Raw genomic sequence first — 13,496 nt, 5'->3', positions numbered from 1 at the left:
GCCTTTACACCCACGTAGCTTTGGACGGTGCCAAAGCAACTTAACTTGTCTCTTTGAATTGTGCTTGCCGTGCACGACCCGCCGCGAGCCAGACAACAAGGCTGGCGCCATCATGACCGATACCGAGGAGCCCCAATTCACCACGCTGAAGGAACGCATTGCTGCCCTCAACCAGCAGAAGAACTTTAACGGCTCTGAGGCAGTCCGTAAACCAGCGCCTCCTCCGCCCCCCGGACGTCCAGTCGCCGCCAGCACGAGGAGCCAGACGGCTCCGATTGCCCCGTTCACCAACGGTGCCGTTCCTAAACTCAACAGCTCGCAGACAAGAGCTCCCGCTGTACCAATCCTCCCGCAACGACCCAACGGCTCGAAACCCGCGCCACCGCCGCTACCTCGCCGTGATACCCAAGGCTCGCAGGTCGAGACCCCACAGGAGGAGAGAAGTGCTCCTCCGCCTCTGCCCAGCCGCAATGCGTCTTCACAGGCTCCCCCCACCCTGCCCAGGAGGACCTCCACGCAGCCAACCAACAGGGAGAGACGCGGCTCGACCTCCTCTGAGGTTTCCCAGAGGTCGGTGGGTTCCACTCTATCGCAGGCTCGCACCATCTCATCGGTGACGAGCCAGGGGTCTGACGGACGCAGAGTTCCCCCCGCATACAACCCAGAGACACTACCTCCACTGCCGCCCACCAGAAGAGAGAAGGATGCGAAGGCACATGAGGAGGCTGTCGCCAGAGAGACGGCGACCAGGGCCACAGTGGTGAGGTCGAAGCCACCACTGACTTCGGTGAAATCTGCTCCCATTGTCAATGGGACAGCACACAGCCAAACCCTGAACCAGCCCCCACGGCTGCCTTCCAGACCAACCAACAGAACCCAACCCGCTTTGACGGTCAAGGATCCGGGACGGCATGATCAATGGCAGCAGCAGGCGCCGCAGCCAGGATCAGCTCTCAGGACAGCGAATATCACTGGCTTCAGCAGCGGTGGCAAAGTCAGATCCGAACCTCTCGCTCAGGAACAACAACAGGAAGACACACCGCCGCCCCTGCCGTCGGCGACGAGGAATTCCAGAACCCCTCCTCCAGTTCCCATTGCATCCCGACCGTCCGCCTCGCAGATTGATGCTGTCAACACCCGGGTTATAGCAAAGGCGAGGGAGGATTGCTGGACATGCCGAGACTGGAGCGGGCCTGATGGCGTCGCGATGCAGTACCCCAGGCAGTCACTTCCCCGGAACGACCCCGTGGGACATCTCGCACGTGGACTATGTGATCCGTTCGCCTCGTACACTGACAAGGCTCGGGCCATATTCACGTGGTTCCATTACAATATTGCCTACGACACGGTCGGATTTTTCGGGAAGTGCGTCGAGCGCCTGTCTGTGGAGGACAGAATATTCAGCGGCAAGGCCGTCTGTTCGGGCTACGCCGATACGTACACAGCCATCGCGAAGAGAGCAGGGCTCGAGTGCGTCACGGTTGTAGGCCACGGCAAGGGTTTTGGCTACACCCCGTTGAAACAGGGAGAGCGCCCTCCGCCGCCCAAGCCGGATGGGCATGCATGGAACGCCGTCAGAATCGACGGCGGCCGGTGGAAGCTGCTTGACGCCTGCTGGGGTGCCGGTCACCTGGATACCTCGACCAATGAGTACAAGGCGCAGTTCTCCCCCTGGGAGTTTACGAGGACCAACGAACAGTTTGGCCTGTCGCATTTCCCCAAGGACACGCAGCACCAGTTCCGCGACGACGGGCGAGTTGTCTCGTGGGAGGAATATTTTATTGGGCCAGTGAACGGCGAGCCACCTATTACGTACTCCAATGTCCAGGACGAGGGTATCCTCAAGAGCAGCATCGAGCCCAAGCTGAAAAATATCCCCGTGCATAGCGGAGAGATTGTTCGGTTCCAGTTCTCCAAGGTGTGCGAGCACTGGCGGTCGGATATTCACGGCAAGGGCGCACCGCCGCTGCTGCTGCTCAGCCTCCACGGCGTTGATGGGCGCAAGGACGAGATGGTGCCCATGGAGACAGACGGGTACTGGCACTGGATTGATGTCCGCGCCAGAGATCTGGGTGCGCCAGGGCAGGCGGTACAGGTGGCGCAGGTCACGAAAGTGGACGGGCAGGACGCACGGGGCATATCGGCGCGGGAATATCTGTCCCAGAAGGGCAGGGTTGGGATGAGCTGGGGCTATGTCATGCGGTGGGAGCTTGTCTGAGAACATGGCGGGATCTATAGCGCAAGGCACTGAGCGTTGGAAGCATGATGTGATATGTTTTTGTGGGATGGGCAGTCTACGAAACAGATTTAGTTAGATAGACATATACGAAGTACGCACCAGGATTGGAATGGGATACGCTAATATACCAAGCTATAATTTTTTACAGAATAAGAGACAAGACCTGTACCGCTATTGCTCGTGCGCTGCTTCATGAACGACAAGTGACACTCGCAGTTGCTGGCAGGGCAGGGGGCTGGTTGACATCGTCTATCTCGCTGACGATTTCCGTCAGTCTCCCACCCCTTTAGAGGCGAGTCCGCTAGCCGTTATTGAACGTGACATAAATTCTAGATATTTCGATTACCTATGGGATGTCATGGCTGTTGGCATGATGCCAAGAATCGGAGCTGAGAAAACGGCGAGAGGAGTGAAGTGGACCCAGGACTCTATCCGTAAACGGCCAGCTGGAGACAATCGCCAATCGACACACGTGCAGCGCCAATGACGACAGCGTGTCAGTCCCAAGTCCATCCATCAGTCCATCACTTTTTCCTCATTACACTGTCAAGTTCCACGATCCGACGACGACGACGACAACCTCGCTTCGCACGCTCACGTGCCGTGCAACCCCAGGGTCCCTCACCATCCAATTTCTCACCATGCGCCGTCCTCAATCGCCCTCCCAATAGCTCCCCCTTTCCTCACGGAACCCGACCTACTAACGCCCACTAACGCCCATCATGACGGCCGCGATGCAGACCACGCTCTCAAGCTCCGAGACCATTGGTCTACTCACTCTCTCCGGCGCGTCGCTTGCCGTCATCGCAAACACCTTCCACGGCGATGGCGAGCCCCTCATTGCCTCGCTCGCCCTCTCCCTGCTCGCCTTCGCCCTGTGCTACGCCATGATCCGCTGGCTGGGCCCGCGCTTTGTCACTGCCGGCTTCAGCGGCCGCGACATGAGCAAGCCCTCCCGGCCGTTGCTGCCCGAGTGCATGGGTGCCGTCTGCGCTGCCGTCTACCTCCTCACTGTCATCGTCTTCATTCCTTTCCCCTTCTATAAGGACATTGTGGCTGCCACCAGCGGCGGCGGGAACCGCGACGTCGTCCTCCATATCGAGCACGTCAACCAAGGGCGCTTCCTCCACCGTTTCCCCCATGGCAAAGTAATTTTCTCCCAAATACTCAATCGTTCGCAATCACCCCATTAACAAGGTACGCCTATAGCTCGCTTCGTATCTCAGCGCCATCATCTCCCTCCAGACCATCGCCCTCCTAGGCATTGGCGACGACCTGTTCGACATCCGCTGGCGGCACAAGTGGTGGATCCCTGGCCTTGCCTCCATCCCCCTCCTGGTCATCTACTTTGTCGATTTCGGTGTCACCAGCATTGTCATCCCCCTCCAGCTCCAGCCCTACCTCGGCGAGCTCTTCGACCTAGGCGTCCTCTACTACCTCTACATGGCCTGCGTGGCCATGTTCTGCCCCCAGAGCATCAACATGCTCGCTGGCATTAACGGCATCGAAGTCTCCCAATGCCTCGTTATCGCCATCCTCCTGGCCTTCAACGACTGCCTCTACCTCTTCACCCCCTACCCTCACCCGGCCACCGACTCCCACCTCTTCTCACTCTACCTCCTCCTCCCCTGGATCGGTGTCTCGGCCGCCCTCCTCCACCACAACTGGTACCCTGCCCGTGTCTTTGTCGGCGACACCTACTGCTACTTCTCCGGCATGGTCTTTGCCGTCGTCGGAATCCTCGGCCACTTCTCCAAGACCCTGGGCCTCCTCCTCGTCCCCCAGATCTTCAACTTCCTCTACTCCGTGCCCCAGATCTTCGGCCTCGTCCCCTGCCCACGCCACCGCCTCCCACGCTTCAACGCCCGCACCGGCCTCCTCGAGCCCTCCGTCACCCCCTGGTCCCCCGACCGCCAACCCCAGCCCCTCGCCGCCCACCTGCTCCGCCTCCTCGCCCGCCTCCGCCTCCTCAAGGTCACCCTCGACCCCAAGGACGGCACATTCACCGAGACGTCCAACTTCACCCTCCTCAACCTCTGGCTCGTCTGGCGCGGGCCCCTCCGCGAGAACCGCCTCGCCTGGGAGGTCACCATGCTCCAGCTCGTCATCGGCCTGTTTGGTCTCTTTGCCCGCCACAAGCTCGCCCTTTTGGTCTTTAAGGAAGACAACTGGGGGATTGCCCATTCATAAGAGTTGCGGCTTCGATGACGAGTATCCTCGCCGCACTGGGAATCAACGACAGGCAGCACAACAACACGCTAGACTATGTCTTATGCATAGTTATTACCTGAGCGAGAGGGAGTATGCTGGTGGAAATCTCGAGAGATATGTATGCACCACCTATAAGGCGTACAAGTATTCCTACAAGGGATACCCGGATACTGCAACTTACAAGTGCGCGAAGGCCTAGTTCTGCTGAACATTCGAATGCGCCACAAGGCAGGCAAATAATTTGTGTAAAATGTATCAACATATGCCCATGGGGAATGTACCGTCTCTTCTTAATCATACCAGAATCATCCCCCAAATGGTCCTGACCGTGATATATAAATACAGGGGGATTTGTACCCATCATGACTCAGTCCCAATGCTCAGGGGTTCTCCATCGTCCACGCTCAGAGGCCCGGCTGACACTAAAGGCCATACAAATAAGAGCAATCCAGTTGAAGAGAGGGGTGAATTGGCCCCTCAGAATCCATAACGTAAAAAGAATATTCCCCCAGCGCCAACTGCTTTCCTTCCACTTGCCCCTGCGCAAACGCCGTTTGGTAACCTATAATTTCCATTCGACATGCCAGTCGTTTTCATGCCGCACCTCAACTCCAAGTCTCACAAACTCGCCATGCCAACCATCGGCGATGAGAACACCATTTGAGGCAAAAAAAAAAAAAAAACCTCCCTTCATCCATTACCATGCATGTGAGGAACAAGCGACTGGCTCGGTGTTATGCATGTCCATTCAAAGCTGGGGTCGAAGGGACAACGCCATCCTCGGTCTTGACAGGAGTTTGAGGCTCCAGAGTAATGTCCGCCTTACTCTCCTCAGGGCTAAGAAGAGTCGGCTTGAGCACTGCCGACCCTCCTGATACCTTCCCCGCTGCCTTATTCATCGATCGTTTCGTATAATCGCTAAGGCTCAGTTTCTTCTTGGCTGGGGAGGGTTGTGTTACGATGCCATTGACAGCCGGCGGGCCGAAAGGCGTCGGGAGGTTCGAGGTAGAGAATGGAGACTGGCCAACGGAGCTTGTCGCCGATAACGGCGTTGTAGCGTTCGAATGTGTCGATCCAGAATGGTCGAAAGCCGGGACTGGTGGCATTTGCACGCGAAGATCTGGCGTCTTTGCTTTTTCCGAATCGATCGTGGGACCGTCCGTTCCATTTACACCTGCGTCTCCTGGAGCATCTGGCATGTGAACATCATCCGGCTGAGAGGCTGTCAGCAACTTGGAGTCAACGTGTTCGCCCGAAGCCGCAGCCTTTAATTCAGGTGGAGAGTCAATCTCCATTCCCGAGCCTAACGAAGTCCGGGGCGTGAGTGGATGTCGTTTTCGCCTCTCCTCATCTGCACGCAATCTCTGGCGGGTGTCGAGCAGCCGCTTTGCCAACGAAATTACCCTCTTCCTAGGTCGAGTAGGAGTCGTCGGGCTGCTAAACCACTCGCCTTCCACGGGATCCGTTTGCACAGCGGCGTCGCAGTATACGGGGCGAGGGTTTGCCGAGGGCTGCCGTGAGCGGTTGGCCATTGATTGTCGCCTTGAAGAAGCCTTAGAGGGATTGGGAAAGCTTGGTGATTGAGCTGACGTGGGTGATGCCGATTTACTCCCACCGGTCCCAGCGTCAACATAGTTCCCATGAGATGCAGAGCCGTTGCGTTGTTTCGACTTCGATGAACTCGTCGTCCCGTCAGAGGCACGTTTCTTCTTCCGCGGTGGCTGTTGCTGTTCCATGCGGCGAAACGAATCCTCCACCATTGCCACCTTTCGCTTATCACGATCAGTAGGTTCTGTGAGTATACCTAGTTGATCGAAGGAGCCTTGTCGCAGAGGAGTCGGGTCCCTACTCGACGGCTTGCTGCGAGATGATCCGGTTTGCGACCTCCCATCATGATCATGGCCATCCTCACCATGGCCTTCACTAGCGGCCCGGCTGACATGCCCGGTACTCGTCGGTGAGACAGCGTGCACTCGAGGTTTGCGCTGTTTCTTCTTGTTTCCATTCAGCCGTACTTGACTCTTTCCATGCAGGTAATGGCGATGGAACCGCGCAAAGGCGCAGTTATTTTCCAGGTCGCAAGCACACCCTCCGTACTCAGATAATATCCGATCGATCCAGTTGGAAATGGCCAAATACTCCGTCTCATCCATTTCCGGTTCATCGTGATTCGGAGCATCGTCGTCGCTCAGCCCGAGGAGATGGAGCCACCGAGGGCCCACACTCTTCTCTAACCGAAAGTCCCAAGGCAATGTTATTTGCTCATTGGCAGCAATATAACGGTCGCTCACCAGCCAAAAGTGATATTCGGGTCCCTCAGAGAGATATGTATCTAGTTGGGCATTCGGTTTGCAGCTCCGTCGCACATAACGAGCCAGAGAGCCTTCTTTCCTTGTGTCAATGTAAAGAGGAAGAACTGGGTGGAAGAAGACGAATGGGAGAGGTGAGGAAAGATCAGCCCAAAGATTGTCGGCGTTTGAGCAGTAGTCCTTCTGAAACCCAATTTCGCCGTTCAATTCGATGAGTTGCACATCTTTCGCAACAGGCTGCGTAGACTTGAGAGACCGCCATCGAAGGGTCGTCCCCGATTCAACAGTACGGATCGCGTCCTGCACCTCAAGCTTCGGCTTCTTTACCTCAGCATTGGGCGGCGCAGTCTGGAAAACGTCTGAGTACGTGCGCCCCACTTCCTGCTTCATCGTCTCTGGCTCGCGAAGCCACCGGGACAAGGCAGTAGGAATGGCAAGATTGGCAAATGGGTTATTCTGTGTGTCGGGTACATCGTGGTCATTATATAGGGCGTAAAATCCCGCCGAGTAGTGGTGTATTTGAAAGTCGTCGGGAAGATCAGGAGGGCTGGTGGCAGGACTCGGGGGATGTGCTGGATTTGATCGAGAGTTTGAGTAGGAGGGACTTCGTTTGGCGGATTGAGAGCTGACGGATTGTGAGGGTCGATGTGTAGACTTGGGTTTCTTGGACGGCGGAGCAAGATCGCCATTGTCGTTGAGGCCATTGACTTGACCTTCGTTGAGTTTTGGTTTCTTTTTGTGGCTCTTTGAGGGTGGTCGCTTCGGCTTCTTTTCCGAGGGTTCTTTTAACGAAGGGCCATTTCTCAGCTGCAGCGCTCGTTCAATGGCCTGCTCCTTGTTGAGGGGTCGCGGTTTGCACTCCGCGCAGGAGTGGGCGAAATCCTCGCGAATAGCTTCCTCCCTATTATTAGGGTAGAAACACTCGATGTGCTGCCACGTATCGCATGTCTCGCAATAGATCGTATTCCCGTCATCATCAGTGAACCCACAGATACACTTGATCGTGTAAGGCTCTTCTTCTACCGTCTCAACCTTGTGGGCCACTTCATCCTTAGCGGCTGGGCCTGGGGGAAGGGTCGGGATGGTCTGACTGGGAATCGAGTATTGCGGAGACAGCGTGTTCGGTCTCTCTGTCATAATCTGAAGGGGCGTCGCCACCTCTGGGACGGTTGTTTGGTGGTGTGAAATGTTTATCGACGCGCTATTGAGGGCATGACGGCGCCTACAGCAACGCGCGCCAATGTGACCGAAAGAAAGCGGATCGAAGATTGGCTGCCGCTGAAAGCGTCATGCATATAGACAAGCAGGACGGCGTGCCTCAAGGCGGGTATCGCGACGGGTGAGTGTGTGGCACGAGAGTCGACGAGTCGAGGCCGAAAGGGTAGAGGTCGAGCGGCGAGGTGACGGTGTAAAAAAACTTGACTATTGTGTCTTATAACAAGTCAGAATCCCAGCTCGGACACTTTGACACGCGTCGGGGATGTTGGGAGCGCACGGTTGGGGGACTCGTGTTTTCGCAAATTTCGTTCGTGATCGCTTTGGGACTTAGGACGAGACCCAAGGAGGTTTGGAGGGGCGAATGCGCGGCGGGAGTGACAAAGGGAAAAGGGGATTGAAGGGAAGGCGAGGGATTGTCAAGTCGCAATGCAGGCAAGTGAAGGAGACTCGAAGGGCGCCCAGGTAGGAGCTGTCGGGAGAAGTGAAGATGATCGTGGAAGTGGACGAGAAGAGAGGAGCGAAGGATGGGGAGGAAGAGGAGGGTGGATGGGGAAAGAGCGACGGCGAGAAAGCTGAACTTGCCTGCACTGGGTGCCATGACTGGGTTGGCGGGCGGCTTGGTGCTGGTGGGTGCTACTGGAGGGCAGCGCAATGTGCACGCCAGCAGCAGCGCCCTCAGCAAAAGACGGCAGAAGGCCACCAGGCAGGGTACGTACCAACTGGCCAACCAACCCAGCCAGCCAGAGGCCAGGCTGGTCGCTGGTGACGGGCGGCGCTCATCTCGCCAGTCGCCCGACTCGCCCCGCCGCCAGTGGTCTTGCTGAGAACTGCGACATTGGCGCTAAACCCAAATGCGAATGGCGGTGGCCGTGAAAATCTTAGTGCGTCAGAAAGACAAAACAGTGAATGCCTCAGGCATCCCACAACTGTTAGCCTGCAGGCGGGCAGCGATGCCTGCCTGCAGCGTCGGGGTGGGAAGGTCGCTGATGCTTTTGTCGATGACGGAAACGAAACGAAATCGTCCTGGGATGAGGAGGGGGAGGGGGAGATGTCAGTGAGCGATGGCTGATGGGTTGCAGGCCGCAGAGATTGCTGCGTGCGGCCAGTCACCGGGGAGTTGACTGCCGACGTCGAGTCGTGACGATAGGTAAAAGGACATTTCCAGTATACCTACTAGCCATGACATCGTATGCGAGAGATGTCATCGTCAAAGGGGTGATGAATGATCTCGCCGAGCGTGCCAAACAGATGGGTAGAGAGGAAGCACTCATGGGAGAGGGAATCTGAACTGGAGCCAGCCGAGGTGTGAATTGGGGGTGGATGACAGTGCCTGCTCCGTAAAGCACCAAGGAAAGTCCCCAGAAAACCCAGACGAGAGAGGAGGCAAGCTGGCAATCTAAGCCAAAGTTTACTGAGGCCCCAGGCCACCCACCAACCCGCTCAGGCAAGCTCCCAGCGAGCTTGTCTACTGGGCTGGCTTCCAAGCAAGCACAAAGCTGTCGGTGCAGATACTCACAAAACGAAACCCCATGAATAGGTTCCGCTTGTTGGTGCTCGTAGCCATCGTTACACGGCTTCCCGAGTCTCCCGTTCAACGCCTCATCCTTATCGCACTCTCCTCATCATTGTAACTACGTTAAGTAGTATTGCCAGACAAGTATCAGTAGCGCTCGTAGCATGATACCTAGTACTCAGTACTACTCTGCAGGTCGCCTAAACAAGACGAGACGACAGGTTCTGTCGCAATGTGCGAAGATTAGGAGCACGTTTCCACCAGTGTGCATCCCTGAGCGGCCACAAACGGTTGCGTGAGGCCCGTCATTGTCAGACCAACCGTGAATCATCGCATTCGTTCTGAGCAATTGTTCGACAATCCCATCAGCAAGTGCCGTGGTTCACGGACGAAAACGATCAATGAGGGGGGATACTGTGCGAGGTCAACATCTGCAGGTGACACACTGGGCAGAGTGGCGCGCAAGACTCACACAAGGTGGGGCCCCTCCCTGACGCGACTCAAGTGTGAGCATTTGATTCGCCTATTTGAGGACATTATGTGGGCCAGTTTCGATGTGATGCGCGATTGGCCGCGGCATTGCGTTGACAATTTTAGACTCGCACCCGTCTCATTGTACCGTTGACGATGGTTCGGGTACCCTACACCTCGTGAGTACTACACTAAGTAGTACTCGTACTTCGTAAGGTAGCAGCAAGTGGGATAGTAATCGATGTAGCCTACTACTAATACTGTATTAAACGCTCTTAAGGCATTGCCACATGGCACACCAGTACACCATGCATAGCTAATAATTTAAAGTATCTAGTATGCCACCCCAACACCCAACGTCATAATACTTGTAGCAACCACATGGGACAAAAATGTGACGCTTAAATACCATGGAAGCCATTCAACCGAACTATTCACCCAACACCATAACTCGATCAACCTAAGTTCATTAACCCACACCGCAGTTCCTTAAGAATCGAATCGAGTATAGAATAAAGGAGTTCATTCCAAGAAGAAAAAGCCGAGCTCTTCGATGCTATAAAAGTGGCGGCAAAGTCTAAAGCAGAGGGGTAAGGAAAGAAGATACTTAAGAAGAATCGTTTCAAGCAATATTTAATCTTCTAGAACTATTCTCATTTGCTCTCAGCATCGGCTTATTTAATATGGTCTGCTGAGCATCTGAGCTCTTGCCTAGGGTGCCTTTAGTCACCCCCCACAATGCCAATGCGAGATCTGAATCGCAAAGTTAGGAGCGTTCTGGAAACGAGCCCCGTAGGCGACTCCAACTCCAATGCCCACGAGTACGGTATTCACCCTACGCGTTGGCCGTAATATCCAAAGGCAAAATTGACCACTGATCTCTATGACCTTGACTGCACTATTCCAAGGGACGCTCCCTGAATTTATCTTACTATGAAGTCTTATTCTACAGATAGGAGGTCTACCCTTGGGTTGAAAGGGCGTAGCGAAGTGAGGAACAATTTTCTATGAGAGAAGACCGTTAGGTATCTGAAATTAGATGTAGACTAAGCAGTCATTGTTGAAATCCACAAGGCGGTACCGAGTCCTGGTAGGTGCATGTCACGGATACTAGTAGATGGAGGTACGACATAGACAAAATCAGTCACGTACGGCAACTAGTCGATGAACTACGCTGAATCAGCCAGACTTAGCCTAAAGTGTCAGATTTATTCCTTGGCAGTATTGCCCATAAAGGGTCAAAACACGGATTCGTTACTAGTACCCGGCAAGATGTCATACGGGTCGTATGGTTTCTCTCTCCCTGTATCTGTCTAGCTGCGATTCTCCTTTATAGTTGAAGATTCTGATACAGCAAACCTGCTACAGTCAATTGTTCCAGTGCGTACGTGTAGCATACATATATTTGTCGTCTTGTAATTTAGCTCTCGCTGGATATGGATCTGCACTCGTCCAAGGCGGGTCTCGCCGCTATGCTGACATTCTTCACTCTCCATAATGAGGACGCGCGGATGCCTGTCTGGAGCCGGGAATAGGCCTCCAAGATATACCTTGGGAGTGTCGTTGATCTTGCCTCACCGCCATGATGAGACTTCAGTCCATGGGAGGAATGAATTTTGCAGCATCCAGCTTCATACCTAGCTGGCTTATCTCTCTGCTGCTGTTCGCACTTACCTATGTACCCCACTGCTGAGGCACGGCTGGAGCCTTTTGGGTGGGGTGTGGACAAGAAGCACCCTGGACCGCATGTCCAATCAGTGTGGAGTCATGGTCCCATGACGCAGCAGACGCACCCAACCACACCCAAGCCACCGTCTCCCCAGCATCCCGCTCACGGACGTCGACTCTGGACCTCGCCGCCTTCTCATCTTGACCGCCATCGAATATCGCCAACCTCATCGCATACCTAGATACGAAACCGACCACCAAGTTGCATCCCCGCCAGAGATGAGGTTCTCAGCCGTTGCCGTGTGCCTCAGCGCCGCCCTGGTGCCGGCCGCCGCCTTGAGCGTCTTCAACGGCAAGGCCCCCGATGTCGTCCCCAATGAAGATTTGAAGGTCCCCGGAGACTCTCCGCTCGAGCTCTGCCCTGGAAAACACGACAATGATCTCATCGATATCACCAGTGTTGACCTTCTACCCAACCCGCCCAAGGCGTACGTCGAGACCCTCCCCGGCCCGGGGATCACACTGACAACACGGAACATGCTACTAACTCGTCGACAGTGGTAAGCAGCTGGTCATCAAGGCGAAGGGAGACATTAAGGAGGAGATTACACAAGGCGCATACGTCAAGCTCACGGTCAAGTACGGTCTGATTCGACTCATTAGTACCACGGCCGATCTGTGCGAGCAGATTGGTAACGTTGATCTCAAATGCCCTCTTGAGCCCGGCGAGATGGAGATTACGAAGAAAGTCGACCTGCCTGCGGAGATCCCCCCGGTTTGTTACCACCCGGAACGTGTTGAGATGTCATGCTGACCTTGTTTTAGGGCACATACACCGTCCTGGCCGACGTCTACTCTGCCGACGACGAGAAAATTACCTGTCTGACTGCCACAGTCACCTTCTCCCGTGACTCGTTCTTCAACGAATTGTAACGGTTCAGGCTGTCTTTCCTACTCGGCTTATTGAGTGGTTGGGTTTATTTTCAACTCGGTCTCCCGTTGGGGTTATCTGATTATGCATGCATGTCTCTTCAAAGCGGGTTTTCTTGCACTCATTTCAAATCACATTTGAGAGGACGGCGAGAATTGGTAGAGCGTACGTAGCCGTGACTGCGAGGTGTTAGGCACTTTGTTTCTCTATGCTAGTTTATACACTGGGGCAATAGACATCAGGTCGTTCATAGCACTCCTCAAACTACCGAAACCAATCCGTATCCTTTGTGGGCATTCCATGGCAAGGGTTGACATCGCTCCTCCCCCGTAAATACACGCTGGATATATTTCTCCTACTCTCCAAATAGTCGGCGCACACGTCGCAACACACTGTCCTTTTCAGGGTCGTAGGGGTGGTCTTTGCTCGGGATTTCCAGCACGGCAGGGAAAGCGGCGGTGTATGTGTCGATGCGGTGCCGTATTCTCTCAGCGACCTGTATAGAGGATAGAGTTAGAACGAACTACACTATCAAAGGTTTTGCTGGCAGGAGTAACTGACGTGCTGGTTGATCAAGACAATGCCGATATCCTTCCTCTGCTCAGTGAAGCGCTCGAACGCCGACTCGATGGCGGACGTCTCCGTCTTGCTGTCGACGACCAGGAAGTTCTTCTCGGCGTCGGCGCCGGGCGTGACATGCTAGATGAGCTCGTAAGCTAAGATCCCCGTGCCGCGCTACTAGGGCGATACTCACACCAATGCCTGCGAGGAGCAGTCCCGTCACCGAATCCTACACCTACGTCAGCGAACTTGGGGGGCTGACGACAGTTGCAGGCGCGATGCCTGGGGAACGGCAAATCCTCACCTCGTCGCCGATGACGGCCAAAAACTGGCGGTTCTTGAAATCGGCTTGGGAGGCCATCTTAGTGTATGTAG

The 13,496-nt window shown here is 55.1% G+C and overlaps 4 protein-coding genes across 4 annotated transcripts; 3 read left to right on the top strand and 1 right to left on the bottom strand.

The window, feature by feature from the left end:
* Nucleotides 1–112: 112 nt before the first annotated feature.
* ACO1O0_004293 (transglutaminase domain-containing protein) lies at nucleotides 113–2,218 on the top strand (the record flags this gene model as incomplete). Its single annotated transcript, XM_083193733.1, has 1 exon — nucleotides 113–2,218. One exon carries the CDS (start codon nucleotides 113–115, stop codon nucleotides 2,216–2,218), a length of 2,106 nt encoding a protein of 701 aa, XP_083050681.1.
* A 743-nt stretch (nucleotides 2,219–2,961) lies between these two features.
* Nucleotides 2,962–4,429, top strand: ALG7 (UDP-N-acetylglucosamine--dolichyl-phosphate N-acetylglucosaminephosphotransferase; the record flags this gene model as incomplete). The annotated part of the gene is made up of 2 exons (XM_083193732.1): nucleotides 2,962–3,387; nucleotides 3,449–4,429. The coding sequence occupies 2 exons, from the start codon at nucleotides 2,962–2,964 to the stop codon at nucleotides 4,427–4,429; spliced, it is 1,407 nt and encodes a 468-aa protein (XP_083050680.1).
* A 7,479-nt stretch (nucleotides 4,430–11,908) lies between these two features.
* NPC2 (sterol transporter) lies at nucleotides 11,909–12,562 on the top strand (the record flags this gene model as incomplete). Its single annotated transcript, XM_083193731.1, has 3 exons — nucleotides 11,909–12,117; nucleotides 12,188–12,404; nucleotides 12,455–12,562. 3 exons carry the CDS (start codon nucleotides 11,909–11,911, stop codon nucleotides 12,560–12,562), a joined length of 534 nt encoding a protein of 177 aa, XP_083050679.1.
* A 353-nt stretch (nucleotides 12,563–12,915) lies between these two features.
* VMA7 (H(+)-transporting V1 sector ATPase subunit F) lies at nucleotides 12,916–13,482 on the bottom strand (the record flags this gene model as incomplete). The annotated part of the gene is made up of 3 exons (XM_083193730.1): nucleotides 12,916–13,056; nucleotides 13,122–13,259; nucleotides 13,426–13,482. 3 exons carry the CDS (start codon nucleotides 13,480–13,482, stop codon nucleotides 12,916–12,918), a joined length of 336 nt encoding a protein of 111 aa, XP_083050678.1.
* Nucleotides 13,483–13,496: the final 14 nt, after the last annotated feature.

The sequence above is a fragment of the Amphichorda felina genome (genome assembly GCF_050947745.1).
Source record: "Amphichorda felina strain 45539 chromosome Unknown scaffold_4, whole genome shotgun sequence".
Taxonomy (NCBI): Eukaryota; Fungi; Ascomycota; class Sordariomycetes; order Hypocreales; family Bionectriaceae; genus Amphichorda; species Amphichorda felina.
This window is presented reverse-complemented; position numbering and strand designations above follow the sequence as displayed.